The 18,282-nt window shown below is 47.3% G+C and overlaps 2 protein-coding genes across 6 annotated transcripts in view; one reads left to right on the top strand and one right to left on the bottom strand.

The window, feature by feature from the left end:
• The first annotated feature begins 8,028 nt into the window (after nucleotides 1-8,028).
• LOC104012109 (prolactin-releasing peptide) lies at nucleotides 8,029-14,253 on the top strand. Its single transcript, XM_009464459.2, has 3 exons — nucleotides 8,029-8,067; nucleotides 11,858-12,026; nucleotides 13,759-14,253. The coding sequence occupies exons 2-3, from the start codon at nucleotides 11,879-11,881 to the stop codon at nucleotides 13,935-13,937; spliced, it is 327 nt and encodes a 108-aa protein (XP_009462734.2). The 5' UTR covers nucleotides 8,029-8,067; nucleotides 11,858-11,878; the 3' UTR covers nucleotides 13,938-14,253.
• A 1,046-nt stretch (nucleotides 14,254-15,299) lies between these two features.
• MYRIP (myosin VIIA and Rab interacting protein) overlaps nucleotides 15,300-18,282 on the bottom strand; it is a 237,561-nt gene continuing 234,578 nt past the window's right edge. For all 5 annotated transcript variants that reach the window (XM_087768883.1, XM_087768898.1, XM_087768916.1 and 2 more), the window contains one exon: nucleotides 15,300-18,050. In XM_087768883.1, the coding sequence (XP_087625009.1) occupies nucleotides 18,018-18,050 (33 nt within the window). In that variant the 3' untranslated portion in view covers nucleotides 15,300-18,017. The remainder of the gene's footprint in view (nucleotides 18,051-18,282) is intronic.

The raw sequence follows: 18,282 nt of genomic DNA, 5'->3' as shown, positions 1-18,282 counted from the left end.
TGACGGCCACGGCTGCCCCCGCGCTGCCCGACGGGAAGGAGAGTCCCGTCCCGCCCCGCGGCCGCGGCGCGTGGGGCGTGGCGCCGGCCCGAAGGACTACAGTGCCCAGGGCGCACCGCGCCGCGGCGGCCGGCGGGGCGGGGGCGGGGCGTGGGGCTGCGTGTGCCCCGCGGGGGCAACGGGCGGCTGGAAATCACCGGCTCGGGAGCCCGGTTCCCCGCAAGAGGGCCCCCAGAAGCAGGGCTGGCCGGTCGCTGCAGCCCCTTCTTCTGCAGGCCGCCCCGGGGGGGCCAGTTAGCGCCCCACAAACCGCCCGCGCCTCCCCCGTTGTGCGCAGGCTGGGGAGCTCACCCTTCCTCCCCGGTGGGCGCTGCCAGCGAGGCGCAGCTGCTGCGTCCCCCGGGCCGCGGGTACCGCCACGGCTGGGCGGCCGCCCGGCCCCACGGGGTTCCCCGTTCCACAGCTGCCCGCTGGCTGCTGCTAGCCGTCTGTGGGGGGGGACGGGGGGGGGACGTCAGTGGTGCTGGGGCTGCAGTGGTAAAGGTTTGCCTTAAAAAAGGTGCGCTTGTGTTACAAAGCTTGCCAGTCCTCGGGAGGTGATTAATGGCTTTGCAGATGTACCTAGTTGCATTGGCACAACTGCCAGAACCTCTATTTCTCCCTCCCCCCCCCCCCCCCCTTTTTTTTGGGCCTTTATGCTAAGCTTCAGTCCATTTAAATGAAAGGGATATTTCTCTTCTGCGATCCAAGGCCTGGATCAGCACTGCAGTAGTTTTATGAATGTCAACGTGCATTGGTCTGAGAAAGTTTCTGGTCCTGGCACTCTGCAAAGAAGCTTTTCTTTTTCCCTGGGGTAAAGCAGGGCCATTTGCCATGGTACAAAACCTTTGCTTACCTTTTGCTACCATCGCTGATGAAGCCTTTCACTGCAGTATAGGCTTGTCTAATTCTTTCCTAAGCAGCTGCAGAAGGCACTATTGGGACAGTAATGGGAGGATGGGGAGATGCCAAGTACAGAGCCTGAGGTGCCTGCTTCAGTCACAGAGGCATGCCAGGATTTGGACAATGTCTGTGGATTAAGGACGCAGAGCTAGACACTGGGAGACCTTCTGGGCAGGCTGAGCAAGCTCAGGACACCCATCCTCAGGGACATGTCCCTGGGATGTCCCCAGCACCTCTCTCAGAGAACTTACTTATATTACTACTAATGTGGGGAATTTTTGGCTCATGCATTCTTGCAAGCTCTACACCTCTGTACAAAATTTTGTTGTATATCTTTTGCCTCCTATCATCATCCCATGAAACTTTTTCCCAGCAGCACAGCAGGCCTGTCATCCCTTTTTTTCCCCAGGCACTGTTTTTTTTTTTACCTTGGCTGGGTCAGTAGTGTTGTCTGTGGGGCATTGTGATGAGCCAGATCAGCAAACTGATTTGAGTTAAAAAATAAACTCAAAGGTTAAAACCTTAGATCCACTCCACTTGCATAATAATCCTGCAACAGTTGTGCTGGGACAACTGAAGAGGCCAGAGGCTGGGGACAGGCCTGGCCGTGGATGAGAGGACAGTGGGTTTTCAGACACAAAACCCAAGTCTGAGTTTGCAGGTTTAGGCACGTTCTCTGCTCACTGGTGGTTCCTGTGCTTACTTTGAATCCTCATGCATTTAAAATAGCTTTGTACTTCTCACTGCAGGGCCTATGGGCTCATTGGGCATCTGTGGGATTCATTGTACAGTTTACAAACACGTGAGTTTTGGTGTCTGGGAAACAACAAAGCTCCTCTGTAAGCCAAGATGTGACTTTGTTGTCCTTAAAACGAAACCACAATGAACAGTTCTTACGTGCAAACCTTGACAACTGCAGAGGGAATGGAAACAAATCCTAATTGCACAGCTTGGCATGCGCTGGGCAGCAATTAAAACAAAGGTCGTGGCCAGCACCCTTATTGTTCCCTTGGCAGCCTGCCGCAGTGGCCACGTGTGTTGGTGTGGGGTCTTGGTGGGGCTGTGTCAACGCAAAGAGCTCTCCCTCTGCTGTCCTCCTCAGGGGGAGCTGCAGGTCTCCGTCTCATGTCCGTCACTTAGGTCTGACACAAACATAGCCTGTGCCAGCGCCTTGCACCGCACAACTTTGGTCACTGTGGGCAGAGACAGATGGCATCCTGCTGGAGGTGTGCTTCTGCTTTTGCCCCTTGACAGCTGTCCTGAGGTCCTTTGTCCTGACTGAGTCCTTCCCTTTGCTCTTGAGCAGCCACTCGTGGCAATAGACCCGTGGAAGTCCTGGTTGTCGGGGCTTCTAGCCACACCAGACTGCAGAAAGGTGAGCCAAGCAGGCATGGCACAGCAGCAAACAAAAAAGGCAGAAGCAGTTAAAATAGGTTTAAAAACCTAAGTGGAAGCAAGAGGTATTGTGGCTTAGGCTGTTAAGTTTCAGACTGCGGCTAATCATCCTAAGGCTGAGGCTGGAGTTAATCTCATTCACTAATATCTATTAGACATCAGGATTTAAGCAATGGATTGGGAATGAGACTCTTGCCTTGCCATGACTAATGTATAACCTGGCAGCTATTGTGCAGGAAAAGAACAACATCATCTCTAATTATCTTGATCATGGCTTCAGGCTATTTAAGTGTAATAGTTGCCAGACCTGGTTATGAATAGCGATTAGAGGTCCCTTTGCTTGCCTTTTACTGTGTTTCAGTTCATCTGTCAAGCTGTATGTGAATCATTAGAGGTTATTTATGACTGGATAAGCTGCAGGGAATAAAACCAGGGACTCACTGGCATGCAGATGAAAAATATGACATACTGAAGCCATAAAGTACACTTTTGTAAAAATTGTCACCCTAGTGCAGAACTGCACCTTCACTGGGTACCCTCGATAGTACTTTGGCTGCCCTTTAGGAGCAGCGAGAAACCCAGACCAGTGGGAGAAACTTTGTTCTTCCAGAGAATTATTGTGTTGGAAACATGGTCCTGGAATACCACGAGAAGGCCTTGCATCAGGAAAAAAACAAGTCACCCACATGGTAGGGGGCTAAAGCTCTGCTTTAATTTAGGACTCTGTATGACATCCGTCTTTGCATGTGTACACACACTTCAGCTGCCTTCAATCCCCTCTGTAATAACCGGAACGAACAACATCATTATTTTTCATTTCCTGTAGACATTGTTCTAATATAGAACCATAGAGTGCTTTGGGATGGAAGGGACCTTTAAAGGTCATCTGGTCCATCCCCCCTGCCATTGGCAGGGACATCTACAACTCGGTCAGGTTGCTCAGAGCCCCATCCAGCCTGGCCTTGAATGTTTCCAAGGATGGGACATCTACCACCTCTCTGGGCAACCCGTTCCAGTGTTTCACTACCCTCATTGTAAAAAATTTCTTCCTTATGTCCAGTCTGAATCTACCCTCTTTTAGTTTAAAACCATTACCTCTTGTCCTGTTGCAGCAGGCCTTGCTAAAAAGACTGTCCCCATCTTTCTTAAAAGCCCCCTTTAAGTACTGGAAGGCTGCAATAAGGTCACCCCACAGCCTTCTCTTCTCCAGGCTGAACAACCCCAGCTCTTTCAGCCTTTCCTCATAGCAGAGGTGCTCCATCCCTCTGATCATTTTTGTGGCCCTCCTCTGGACCCTCTCCAACAGGTCTATGTCCTTCACTATATATATAATATATGCTACTACTACTACTACTACTTTCATGTGCAGCACTCTAATATTGCAAGGTTTATTCCTTAGGAGCCTTTACAAAGCCAAAAGGTCTGTTAATTTAATTAAGGAATGCTTCTGTAGGCAGATCCCCCGGGCCTGGTCTTGCGGTCTGCCCTACCAGAACATGGCAGGCTCTTGTGCTGAACTGCCCTCCACAACAGCCTGGAAACCCAGACAATTATTGCTTGAAGCATGCCGTGTTCAAAGAGCAATTTAAGTTGCCTGAGAAAGTGATTGTGCATAAAATGTGCAAACGGTACGTAGCGGCACTAATTCCCATCCTGTATTCCAGCAATGCAACTACTCTTTACACAAATTCTGCCCCACTCCAGTGCCAGAGGCATACCTTTGCTGGCCTAATGTTAGCATCCTGAAAAATACATCCAAGTGCTGGATGCTTGGGAGACAGGCAGAAATATTTCCATCCTTGATTTTTTTTTTTTCTTGAACTGTAATCTTCCCTGCTTTCACTGCATGACTACCTACAATATCCATCTGCGTTTGGAAGCTGTGCATCCTGAACCACTGTGCAGAAGGCTGTCTGGTGGCTTTCTAGCAGGGAGAAAGAACAGCGAAAGTTTCAGAAGAAATCTTCCCTCTATCTGTCTGCAGTGTCAGCAGAATAGTTTCGAAGGTGGCTGTAACCATGCCAAGCCTGACTTGTATTTTTCCATTCTAGCTCTGGTGCAAAGCCTCCACAGTGTGCTGAGGAAGGGCTTGGGGAGACTGGCTGATGGCCTGAGCTGTAGCCTATGCCTGAGCTGCCCAGCTGCTAACAAGTTGTTCCAGTAAGCGTGTGCTAACTGGGAGAACTGGGCAACCCAGGAACCGTGCTGGTGGTAAACACCTGGATATCCAGCCTAACTTGTCAGAATCTGGGTTATACGCACTTTGGTTTAGCTTTACGACATGGTCAAATTTCAAGATACACATGCTTTCGTTTGAAACCTGTGGGCGTTCATTCCTTGCTCAACAATGACTGAAAGCAAGAAGATGATTTCTGTGTTAACCACTAGATGGTCCTGTTTCTCAAAGAAAAAAATAATTCTGAAATAAAGCCAGTCCTGGCTTTGCTCCGAACCCGAATGTTAGTAGAGAACGGCTTCAGTGTAAAGGTACACGTAATTAACAAACAGTCTTGTCTCGTTGCTTGAATTGACATGGTTTTCTGAATAGATTTGAATACAACTTTTCATCAGTCCTCCAAACTCAATTAGTGCAACTGAGCCTCTTATCGGTCAATGATAAAATATTTCCTAGTTAATGTCAGTTAAGAATTTCCAGCTCCAGACAGCACAAATGTCAGTGTTATCACTCCCTCTTATTCAAGGATAGGCAAAACCAGAACGCCAGTGTTTTATTTCATTTCACGCACAGAAGTCGTGCCCTACCCCAGTACAGAAGACCGGACAGATTCACAGCTCAGCATCATGGCCCTTGCAAACTGTTCACATGCTGGTATGTGAAAAAATGAGAGCAGTGGGCTGGAAAAAATATATTTATATTTCTTCATCCAGCTGCATCAAATGCCTTTGCTTTGGTGGTTTTTACCTTCTGTTTGTGGAAGGTTCCTACCAGCAAAAGAAATACAGAAAAAAAAGAAGTTTTGGATTAGTTCATTGAGCAGGCTAGGTGGTAGAATTTGGCATCAAAACTGTAGTTCAGTGTAGTTGGTGCTGTCTTCCCAAAGAATATTCCTCCATGGCAGGCTCCCTACACCTCGTCCTCTTGGGTCACTCCAACCTCCAGGAGATACCTTCCCATTGCCAACATTCATCTTCCTCACCGTTTCCTGCCCAGGATCCTGACCTCTCCTCAGCCTTGGGAATTTGCTTTCCTTCCCACAGCCCTTCACTCCTGTAGCTCTGCTGCCTTTCTAAGAACTTGCATCCTGCAGTGTCTCCCTGGTCAGCCATCCCACCGAGACACTGAGACACTCCGGCTAGCAGCCAGCTCAGCCCCGCTCCCAGTTCCCATAACCTATGCAAGAATTTTACATGCAGGAGCCCTTGGTCGTGTGATGGAGGAGTGACGGAGGCCTGAGACCTTCCCGTGGGCCATCCACGAAGAAGAGAGCATGTGCCCAGCCTCTCACTCAAACACAGAAAAAGGATGGAGGTTTTAACACACAAACCTCTGCCCCTTCACTACAGACCAAGCTGCCCTCTAGATCATCTTCCCAGTTCAGTCTTTCATGACCCCCTTTCCCCTGACAGCTCTTTCCCAGTTCCTCCCAAGTCTGAGTGGCTTTCACATTTCTGTGTTGCATGAGCTGACATTCTTTCCTCAGCCAAAGCTTAAGCCCTGCTATGAATGGGATAAGAAAATAAAATCACAACTGCCTGAAAAGACCGTGAGAAGTCAGGATGATTTCTGTGAAGCTTTTGCGTATTATACGTAGCACTCTGATAGTTCAGGTGTGGTCTGATGGAAAGAAATGGTAACTTACAGTCAATGACAATGAAGTAAAATAGTACTTCGGTAAGAGAAATGCCTGATGAGGCTCATTTAAACAGACTGACACGTAGTTTATTAGTCTTCATTGCTTAGAACATTTTATCGTAGCCTTTCATGAAGGCAGAATGACTGAAAGCAAAAATGAAAAAATAAGTACTTGAAACTGGCAAGTGGCGTGTCCAGAACAGACGCACGGCTGTGATCCTTCTTGTAGCAGGGACAGAGCTGTGAAGTCCTCGGCACATGATTTTGTGGATGCTGAGAATTTACATGGGTTCAAGAAGCCACTGTGAAAGAAAAGTAGTCCGTTAAGGGCTTCCTACCACAAAGATGCATTTGGCTTGGGAAGCCTCTGGACCACAAGTCTCAAGGGCCTGGGAGAATAGTCTAGTGGGGAATATCAAATATGCTGCCCTGGTTTTAGACTCTTCCCCAGATGTTCTCTGCTGGCCACCATCAAAACCAAGATACTGCAGTAGATGGACCTCAGGCCAGAATGGAGGCAGCTGATCATAACAGAGCATTTTAAATGCTGGCTCTCCTAATGATGATTTTTCTTTGTATGGCATATTATTTTGCAGGCATCCAGTAAGCAAACCACGTTAACATGAAGACATTGTACAGTTTTATTTTATATGCCAACTTTCATGTAGGTGTCAATTGGTGAAAATGATCTGTGCTACTGAAAGGCTCATAGTGCAGTGCCAGCAAGACTAGAAAGACTAAATGGGATGAAAATGGCTTTTACTTCTGTTTTAAGATGATAGGATCGCTTAGCAAAACAGGGTCCTACATATCCTGGAGAGAAAAAGCCCTCACTCCAGCAATTGCCCACTAGAGATCAAGAAAGGATACCCACATTTTCTGGTCAAAATCAATGTGAAGAGCAGTAAGGGATAAGATCTACAATGCAAAACCATGAAGGGTTTTACTTCCTAAGAAGATACGCTCTCCACGCATGCACACAAAATTAGCACAGCAGAAGCACGGCCACCTCCTGGGTCTTGGATGCAGATTGATTTTTAGGTAGGCAGCGTTTGCAAGGTTCAAAGGGAACACGCTAAAAGGAGGTTGCTGAAGAAAGCGTGTATATACATTATCGATTGTGTTAGCTGTAGAAAGACCTTTTGTGCTATCACGGACTTGAAGTGCTCTTCATATTTTGCTATTGTAATCCTGAGTAGTCTGAGTAAACTCTTGAAAACTTGGATGAGGAAGACACTTCTTTTACCTGTTACTAGGTGGAAATTGGAGAATGGAAGAGTATTTTTCAGGCTGCTTTACCATTTGTGTTCATACGCATGACCATAGAGCAAACTAGTACACATGAATGAGAAATTTATTTTAAACCCCACAATTAGTGACCATACCCCCACAGTGGTGGTGGTGGGGTCATCTACTCGATGCCTGGATCCTGAGTAAGGGCAGGGTCAGGCAAAATTTCAGTCATGCTTCCTTGTACAGGTACCCCACAAATTGCCCCTAGGAAAACAAAAGAAAGCCTCATTTCTTTTGGGAGGTGGCTGCAGTGAAATAGTGTCATCTGTACTTTGAGGTTTTCCCAGCTGGAAGCATCTTTATAGGAAAACTAAACAGCAGATTTGCTATTGAACTTCCACTTCATCCTAATGGGATTGCAGCATTTCCTATTCAGTCTCAGTTTCTGGACCGGGTCATGCCTCAGAGCCCCCTTTTCTATGCACGGCTTTATAAATTGTTTCTTCAGGTAGTGAGTCTCACCAGGAGCGGAGCACAACCCTGCGTCTGCACAGATCCCTGCAGGAGAGCCTGCGGTCCCCAGGCAGCCCTGTAATGCTTCATGTCTCAGCCTCTCCGCAGGATGGTGCCGAAGGAGTGAAACCCCTGCCAGTTCAGCCGCCGCTCCTCTACAAACCTTCACGGTAAACATGGTCTTAGCTATCAAAGCAGCGAGATCTGTAACAACAAGACTGTGATGACACATTAGTCAAGAGAGAGTGTTAAAAATAGCCACGCAGAAGAGATGCCTATTGTAGAAATACAATATTGCTTGAGATATTAGCCTCATGCAGATGAAATTTTCTCTGCCACAAAACCAGTAAGCACCTGCTTAAGCACTGAATCACCACTGATCTCATCAGCTACTTGGGTGCTGTGTTGCAGTATGGCCTAAAACTTACATGTGGGTGAGTTGACCCCAGCCGTGGGTTAGGGGCTTAACGGGACGGGAGCTGCAGTCAAGTCCCCAAGCAAAAAGCAGAGGCGGGACAACAGCAAGAGGAGCAAGGGCTGGGAAGGGGCACGTGTCCTGGCTGCTCCAGCTTGTTGACCCCAAGAGCTTCCCACTGTCCGTCTCTTCTTTCTCCCCACAGCTCATCCCCAGCCACGAGTGTTTTCCCCCTGCAGACAAGTGCTTCAGACAGAGCACCTCAGCTGGGCAGCACGGAGAGCCAGGCTCTCCTGCGTGGAGAGCGTGGTGGCTGGTGCTGCTCTGGCTTGCCCGTGTCCCCCCCATCCACAGGGATGTGGCAGCGGCCCCCTCCCCTCCACTCCCCTCCTGGGGGGCCGGGGCGACCTCAGCCAGGTGTCCTGCCAGGCCCCCCCGCAATCCCCTGGCGCTGCCCTCAGCTCCTGCTCCCTGCCCTGATCAATGGCTTTCTAATAGAGCCACAGTTCTCTTCCCCTCCCTTTGCAAATTTAAATTTTGCTCACTAGTATGCTGACGTCCTCCTGGCCCACCTCTTGACTCCCCCTCCCACTTCAAGCCCACTTCCCTCTGGTATAAAAGGCACAAGCCCCCAGCAGCTGCCCTGCTTCTGCTTGGAGCAGCGGCTACCTGAGGAGCAGCTTTGGTGCAAACAGGTGAGTGCCTCCCTCTAGCTGCTTCAGCACTTGTCCTGGCTCTTTCTTGCTGGATTTCCTTTTTTCTTTTTGATCTTTTCTACATTAATGCACACAGCTGTGCTCTGTGTTCCGTAACTTTTCTCCAGTTTTTGCAGCGAAGGAGACTGTGCTGAGGCAACGTGGCTGATCCTGGGGGCAGCGCCGTGCCCCTGCGGGGAGAGCACACGCAGGAGCCTGCAGCCCAGCAGTGCGCCTTTCGTGCCGCTCAGCCTTGAAATGAGCCGTGGTCCCAGGCCTGGATTCACCCAGGGTTTGATCTCTTGTGGGGATCGCCAATGCTGCTTTCGAACATGAAAGCTATTCGTGTTTGCATTGGAGGGGGTGTACGCAGCCGCTGATCTTGAGTAAGATGCTGTTTTAGGGTTTAAAGAGTTAATAGCACCTTGTCTTCTGAGGACATCCACGGTAGGTTGAGACCTGATGGATCTGCAGCAGACCTCGAGTTTGGCGTGCTGAGAGCCCCTGCGTGCCCGGAGGGAGAGCCGGGCTGGTCCCCCACTGCTTGTGTGAGGCAGACCCGCAGCAAGCTGTGATACCGCTGCTTCGCTGTAACTTCAGGAGTGGCTTTAACGTGCTGTCGTGTCGATGGAAATTGTCAGACCGCTGTCACAGATGTCGCTCAGCCAAAATTTAAAGGCTCTTTCTGCTTAGGGACCAACCAGAAGTGGCAAGTTGACCAAGTTGGCAGTGGTGTCAACCGCTTGCTGAGCTCCAGGAGAAAAATTATTCCTGAAACTTTTAATTGTGTCCTGTTTTGTTGAAACCAGTAAGGTTTTAAAATTTTTGGTGATCGATTTAATGGTTGGAAACGGAGGGCATATACAGACTGACTGTATGAGGTCTTTTTTTTTTTTTCTTTTCCCTTTGGAAGACAGCTGTAGGGCTGTGGGCTAAGGCAGGTCTGGATCCGAGGAGATCACAGAACATTTCCCAGCCCCATTACTCGTGAAAGAACTGTGAGTGGGTAACCAGGATTTTGTGCTTATCCGGGTGTTAGAAATGCTCAGCATCATGCAGGGCCAAGTTTGTGGCATTACCTGTGCCTCAGTTTCTCCCCATACAAACAGGGGTGGGACAATTAGGAGGAGGAAAAATTAGGGAGGATTAGAGGTGCTGAGCCCCCTGATTATTTAGGGGTGGCACGTTACTTACTGAGGAGCAGTGGGAGCCAGGTGCTTCACAGGAATCTTAGCCAGGTCAAGAGTATGAGCAAAGAGTTCAATAAATAACGGCACTGTGGAAGGTGGCCGGAATGGCTGATGCAGGCACAGGACCAGCTGGTGGAGACAGACACAGCACTGCTTAGGAAAAAGCTGGTGCTAAAAGCTTTTTTTGTCTTTCATCAACAATGAGCACAGGGCAAGCTCTTCCTTTCTGTCACTCAGTTCCCAGAAAAACAAGACACAAACCCAGACAGCAAGTAATCTGGAAAACCTGTCAGCAACCCTGTAAGCACACCGGAAAGATTCCTCAAAACATCTTCTTTTTGTCTAACTGAACTTAAGGCTTTGCTAAGCGTGGAGCAACCAGAGACGTACGCCAGCTGCAACTGGAGGCAGACTTCAACCCGTGTGGTTTTACGTGCTAAGATCATTTAGTCCTGATTGTTGTGAGGTGTTCAAGTTAGAAAAAGTTAATTCACAGTTCCGTTGAAATTACAAGTTAAAATCATTTTCCTCTAAGCTGTCTGCTAAGCGACTGTCAGAGTGGAGAAAAAAAAACAACAAAAAACCCTTCACTGAATGCTAGGGGTTAAGGAGCTTTTGATTTTGCATTTTAATGAAAGACACAACCAGATTCTCCATGTGCTTTCGTTGTGTTGCCTGTGCGGCGTGCTTGGGAGCATCTTGCATCAAAAGATTTTAATTCCTGCTCTGCCCCTGCTGAAGCACGGTGCTTAGGCAGCAACCGGGGGAAAAAAATCCCACCCTTACATGGGGCGAAGCCTGTGTTTAGGTGTAGCCGAGAGGATTTCCTAGAGCTCTGTAGCTGTACAGCTACTGTACGTGATGCTTAAGCAAACAGGGCTCCTGTAGGCAGAGGCTCCAGGCTGTCAAATACATAGGCAGACCTTGCACGTTAGAAGGTACCTAGCGTGACAGCTAGGAGAGCTGCTGCGAGGAAGCTTGTCCAAAATGCCAGAGGAAGGGTAACAGCAGTAACCTGAGCCTGGGATCCTTCACCCCCTGGGTGCGATTTTCCCGACTCAGCACCTGTTCTGCACAGCCCTTCCCTCGGCGGGATTTCTCATCTGCTTGCGTCTGGATGCATTTACAGGATCAGGACATCTAACAGTGGAAACCTTAACTGGAAATAGTACTTTTGCATGCTGGCTGTGAAAGGGTGAGCGGACATGGGAGGAGCGTTCCCTTTCAGTAAGCCTTTCTAATGCATTTAGTTGTAAACAGATTGTGTAAAATGCAAGTGTTAGCCATATTTTACAAGTGAGGAAAGGATGATGGAAGTAGTGACTAAAACAGACTTTGGTGGCCAATGCCCACGGCCATACAGAGGGCCACACCAGAAAGTCAGCAGCAAGCTCAGGGCCAGGACTCGCGTGTCGTGTGAAGCCGTGCCAGGGGCTTTCACTGTTGGTGAGAAAACACCCAAGCTGCAAGCCTTACCTCAGTAGACGGCTCACTGCGTAGCCTTTGCCTTCAAGCAGAAATACCCAGGACATCCCTAGCATCAGCGTTTCACAGAACTTAGTCATGAAATGGCTCTGACGGAAACACGCTGTTGACACCTTCCTTCACCTTGAGAGCTTTAACTCACATGTGTTCCCCATGTTCACTTTTCTCCTCACAGCCTTTCCACCCCTGCTCCATCATGTGGCATCCGATCTCGTGGACACCACGTGCCCAGTGGTCACCCAAGCACTTAAAGCTGGTCACTGTCTATGTGCTGGTGCTCTTGGTATCGCTCAGCTTTGCTTCAGGACAGAGCAGGCCATTTAAACATCAGATAGACAACAGAAGTAAGTATGAGCCTCACCTGATGTGATGCGGTGGACTCCCACAGGGTGACCCCGCGGTCGCTGGTGCATTGAGGGATCAGGGTCGGGCTGTCAGGCAAAGTTCAGCAGCAAATCCATGTGGGTGTTTTTATGGTAAAATGCAGGTGTGGGGCCCTGTAATTCCATTTACACTTGTAAGAGCATATACAGAACTTAATCTCCTTCTCACAGCCCTTAATTAGCCAAGGGAAATAGTGTAATTTTTGATAACTACCAGAGGAGACACTAATGGACAAAAAACTGACAAAGAAAATGTAAGGCAGTACACATTGAATATTTAAGCATCAACTTTTCAGCTGTGTTCTCTAGACCCAGGGTAGTTCAGAACAACTTCTATAGAGTAACAAGAAAGCAAGGGCCAGAAGCTTAAGTTCGCTTTACAGATGTCTTCATTTCTGTCTGGAACCATGATGTGTCTGAAAGGCAAAATACAAGTGGTCGAGGTGTCTCCATTCAGAGACGCTGTGGGCAACTGAGGCTGGCCAGGTGAGGGACAATCCCATATGTCCCAAGTAAAAGCTAACATACAGTCCAAAAGATTTTTGAGAAAATCTTTATCAGGAAATCTCATCTTCCCCCAAGGAGCAAAGGCTGATGGTGGGATGTGGCATGGGAGAGAGGTGGGTGTGGGGAGTGAGGCACCTGGGCTCTCAGTGGCACACCTTTCCCCTTTCAAAGAGAACTGGGGATGTGGGGTTTTTAGGTACCCAGGTGAAAAAAATGAAATTACTTGGGTTTTGGTGGGCAGGAGGGGTGTTAAATACTATGTGGGAAGACTTACAAGATGTATTTGTGGAGAAATTCACAGCCAAAGTAGATTTTTTATTTTCTCTGTTCCAGCATCAAAATGCACAGGGGAAAATCCTGCTGCCTTCCCCGAGAATTTCATATGACTTGGACGATATATAATGCACTTAAATTGCAATTTATTCCTGTTCCTGACATTCATCTGGCCTTGGAATGATTTGGCATTTCCTTGGGGTGGCATCATCTCCAGTGCTTTTGTAGATTTTCCCTGTTGCTATATCTTGTCTTTTAATACGACTATAGCCCTCTCCACACCTGCTCTAAAACTAGACTAGACTATAAAAATAAGTCAAGTGTACTTCAGATGCATTAAAAGAAAAAAAGTCATCCATGAAAACAACTTCCTAAGTGAACCAGAATTAGCTTTTTATGTTTACCTCTCACATAGGAACGCCCTCTGCAATCCAGTGCATTTGTTAGCCTGTAGAGATACCGTACCTGGTGGGTGCAGCAGACATGGAGGCTGGACGGTAGGACCTTCAGGACTTTAGCTAAGAGAGGACAGTTTAAAAGTGGCAGTGCAGGGAGCTACTACGGTCTTTCTGGATGCAGGCTGCATTGTAACCTCTTCCAGGATTCAGGTCAGTTTTAAAGCACGCTGTGCCCTCCTGAATTGCTGAGTACTTTGGCTTATGTTCGAATTGCAGGTTGCGGCCCAGATGGATGAAAATTTATTTTGCATCTGAACCCTCTTCCTTTGGGCTCCACATGTGGCAGGTGACCCTCAAAGGAACTAGAAAGTTGTGTGCTTGGCTGCAGCCTTTCCCCTTGTTTGTTTGTTTTTTTTCCTCGGCTACAAATGAGCCGCCTCACACCCGCGAGATGTTCAGGAAATGCTGCCTTTAAGTACAGTGGCAGATGCTTCACTGGCTGCTTTGAATTCCAGGTCCTGAGATCGATCCTTTTTGGTACGTGGGCCGTGGCGTTCGCCCCATCGGTCGGTTTGGGAAGAGGCAGCTGAGAAGCAGCCGTGGCGGCCTGAAGCCTGTGAGCAAGCGCCTGGATTTCATCTTGAACGCTTTGTGGGAGCAAAAAGTGTCGGACACAGAAGGCAGCGACTGGTGATCCCCGTTCCCCGAGGCAGTGACCCGGCCTCTGCTCTTTGAATTGCGCCCTCCCCTGCACCTCAGACCTCCAGTTCTGCTTTTGGCTAGCAATCCCACGCTGCTCTTCTTCCTGCTCCTTGTGCAAGTTCCTTCAAAAAGAAACATATTCAGGGTGCCAGTAAAAGACAACGCACGGACACTAGCACCGAGTGCAACCATAGCTTCTAAAAATGTTTCTTTGTCTTACATCCCCAGCAATCCCTTGATGCTGTTCACTGTAACATTAGGTTTATCCAAAAACCACGCAGCTTTTGTGCTGGGATTTAAACTCTGCAGTGTTAAGTGTACCATGAAGCCTTCCTGTCACATTTCAAAGTCAATGGCTGTTGAGATGTAAAAATAAAAAGCAATGGTTGGAAGAAAGAAAAAAGGCTCTCACTAATTTTTAACGTACCTGCATTAATGGCATGAAATGCTGATGCTCTGTGTGTAGTTTTTATATAGACTGTTAACATCCACTCGTAGGAACGTAGCCCTGAACTACCCACTGCCTCCTTATGATTCTTCCTGTAGTGCTGGAGAGATACATTAACGAACAAAAAGGGGTTCCTATCAAAGATAAGTATTTTCTCCCTGCTGAAGAAAAAAAAATAAAATTGGCTAATTAAATTTAATAGTGGGTGAATTAATCATTGCAGATAATTCAGCCCTTTTTTTTCTCTTTGTGAATGGTCTGTCAGCAAGGAGTGGATTTTTATTATAATAAGGTAATTACTGCTATTTATAACACAACATGTAACACCCACAGTGATACTTAAAACATGCTAGTTTAGATGAATGCCCTCATGGTGGAGAAAATATGCTGATAAAGAAATATTTTGATCAGCATTCATCGCATGTGACTTTGGAACTACTAGACCAAGATTATCAGCAGGGTTCTTGCTCAGTTTATCATTTTGTAGTGATCCCAGTGACAGTTACAGAAATTCTACCTGAGAAATTCTGTTTGAGATGGTGTTTTGCCCAACAGACTTGACAGTCTGGAGAAGACCAAGCATCCAATGTTCCTAACGGGATCCCTCCCACCCCAGCCCCAGCGGAAAAAATCCGAACCAAGTGCCTTAAGCGCATACTCCTCCCCTGGGCTAACCGCGGCCGCTCTGCGGAGCTGCCAGCCTCCCGGCTTTATCGGGGGACGGGGCATTTGGGGACCGGCAGCACCTGAGCTCTGTGCGCGGCAGCGCGTTCTGCACTCTCCCTGGCCGAAGTGCACATAAATCCAAACAACGGAGAAGAACTTTTGGTTTTTCTTTATGAATCAGGTCCTTGAAAAGGCATTCTTTTCATAAATTGCTTTTACTCTTTTATAATTTCTCTTGACAATAATTCTCGGTGAGTATGCAGATAACAACAACAAGGCAAGCTTAATATTCACTCAGACTTAATCAAATAGATCATATAGTCTTCATTTTACCCATTAAAATATTTTCATTTATAAAAATTAATCTAAATATAAATATTAACACTAAAGATTGAAATCACTTGATGGCAAAATAATTCTTTGTGTGCTATAACATATGCTTTTATGATTTTTTTAAAACAGTAAATTATATCTTTGCACGTATTTGGCACAATAAACATTTGTAAAAATTCAAATGCCTTATAGCAGGTGGGATTTTTTTTTTTTTTTTTTTTTGCAATGCCTACACAGTACACATTTTTCTGTCAAAGACGACTGAATATTGTAACATTGTAACACGATAATAGTTGCTTTTCATGCCTCTTAAGGAAAACAACCTATTCCAAACTTTGTTGGCTTATTTAAATCACACTAACAGAACAAAAGCCAAAGAGTTATTCTATTAAAATTAGTCATTTCTGTATTGATATTACATACACAATATTAGTTATTATTTATTAGACGAATATGTAGACCAACCACCGTTAATGACATTTTGTAACACGCATACCTGCATAAACCAGAACCTGGGAATGTATTGTATACATACACGAAAACAGTCAAGGAAGGGGGAGGAGACCGGATAACAAAAAAATTACTAGGCATCCTACTCTGTTTAACCTCCTTTAACGGACTGCATATATAAATAAAATCTATTTGTTTTATATATATATTTATATATTAAACAGAGTGGGCCAAATTCTGCCCTCACATCTGTGCAAACCAATTCCAGAGAACTAGTATTGTGTGAGAGTAAAAGAAGGCATAATTTCACGCAGAATAAACACATTGGGTCAGATCTCGGGCAGATGGAAATTCCTTGAAGGGATGGAGTGACGCTCATGTATTCTAGGCGGGAAGATGCTTGTATTTATTCCGAGGGTTCTTTACATGCAGCTGGACATCAGTTTACTGACAAGCTCGATGTCAAATGCGGGTGGAAGATTTGCAACTGGCGCTGTTTTTCCAACCATCCCATCCAGCCGTTCCTTACGTTCCCCACCTGCCCCCCTAAATCCAGCCCAGCCAGGAAATTTGCCCAGTTTTGCTCATATTTGCCCAACCATAGCCATTTCATGGCGCGGTGTCCCAGGGGACTGCTTTCCTGCCGCGCGGCAGGTAACACGCGGCACTCTGCTAGTGGGTGTTCGCTGGCAGCGCAGGGACCGGAGCAGCTCTGCCCCTCCCTGGTACCCCCTGGTGTCGGGAGAGCTCGCCGCTCCTTAATGCTGAGGGGGAACTTGCCAGCCCATGCCCTCCTTCATAGCACGCTTCACGTCGACCCAGTCAGCATCTGGGTACCTGCTCTGCACTTTGTGTGGAAGATAAGGGATTCACTGGCTTATCTCCTCCTCTAACTACCTCCTTCGTATTCTTCAGAGCAAAAGGTACCACAAATTGGCAAGGTCCTCCCTGAAAAGGCTGAGAGGCACACGCTGTGAGCAGCATCTTCCCTCCTGGGCATCTGCTCGAGGGCCTTCCAGTTTGGCTCACCTTTCAAAGGTCTCAAGAAACGAAAGAAGAAATCTTACTATTCACAGTCCAATTCAGAGTGGTCCAACGGTAGTGGGGTGCATGTGGCGCCAGTGACAGGCCCCAGCTACTCCACGCTGGGTACAGACTAGTAAAGGAAGAGATGTCTGGGCTATATTTTCCCCCTGCTCAGAAAACTGCAGAAGGACATCTCTTACAGGTTGCAGCCACCCTACTATCACCAGCCAGTCAGCAGAGATCTCATCCACAATGCTTTTACTTTCTTTTTCCAATCTTAAAGATTTGGTTAGAATTTATTCTGAACTACAGCATGGTTGGACACCACCAAGCAGACAATGCTACCAAGAAGAACAAGACATACAAAGGTGTGGGTTTCACAGGAGTGTTCAGATATTTCCAGACGCCAGGATTGTAATTCAACAGACATCTGGTCCACATGTGCTGCCACCAATTCACGGTTCAACATGACATCCATGTTTCCCCTGCTGCCAAGAGCAAAATACCTAGCTCTGGAGCTCGAACATTAACTCTGCCAAACGTACCCTCAGTGAACAGAGAAGTCTTTGCACATCGCATCTCCTCCTACAAACCCTGTCAAAAATTCCACTGACTCACTGGGAGCAGAGCTAGGTACGTTGATTCTCCACTCCCACCACACAGCTGAAAAGCAGCATACACTGCACAGAGTTGTTGTTATTGCTCGACAAGATGGATGCCTACGTGAATAGTAAGAGGCCAGCAAATATGGATCACGGGTCTGCTTTGTCCTTTCTTTTTGTACGAAATATTGGCCTATAATTATGATTGACTGAGTCTACAAAAACATACTGCGGTTTAAAGACGACATACTTTAGTACAATCAATGGGGAGAAAAAGTGCATCTTAAAATGTGGAGCCTTGCTTTTGAAACTCAGCATCCTTTCTAGAGTCTTGTGAGAACTTTAAGGCAGAGTTTCCTTTAGCAGACCACAATGCTGAGGACTTGGACAGCTTTCTCAGTGAGGTATCCAAACGAAGCCCTATAACTGAGGCATTGTGGGTTCTTGAGGGTCCATTTTCAGCTGGACATACACAATGGCTGTTAAGTAAAGGCACTCTAGTGTACAGCCTTAGGCAGTGTGTTATTGGCAGTAGGGAAGTGTAAGTTCAGTACATCACAGCAGATCCTACAGCAGGTTCCTAGAACAGAAAGGGACAGGAAAGAAAAAAACATGAGCAAAACACAAAACAAGCTTGCTGAAGCTTCTAGGGAGCCAGGTCCTTCCCCTTCTCACGTCCCTGCCTGTTTTCCAGATATCTAGTGGCAGACTGCTTCAGGAGAGTCAGCTTTTTTCCTTATCCTTCTACAGCTGCTCTAGAAGAGATGACTGACAGCTGTATGGTGAAGCCTATTTGCTCAAACCCTGCAGAG

The sequence above is a fragment of the Nipponia nippon genome, unplaced genomic scaffold, assembly GCF_047370975.1.
Source record: "Nipponia nippon isolate SJK-2023a ecotype South Korea unplaced genomic scaffold, ASM4737097v1 scaffold_1, whole genome shotgun sequence".
Taxonomy (NCBI): Eukaryota; Metazoa; Chordata; class Aves; order Pelecaniformes; family Threskiornithidae; genus Nipponia; species Nipponia nippon.
This window is presented reverse-complemented; position numbering and strand designations above follow the sequence as displayed.

Excerpts from the sequence above, each read along its gene's own strand:
- LOC104012109 (XM_009464459.2), top strand. The coding sequence starts at position 11,879 with ATGTGGCATCCGATCTCGTGGACACCACGTGCCCAGTGGTCACCCAAG. Across the intron at positions 12,027-13,758 it reads ACATCAGATAGACAACAGAA|GTCCTGAGATCGATCCTTTT; the intron begins GTAAGTATGAGC and ends TTTGAATTCCAG.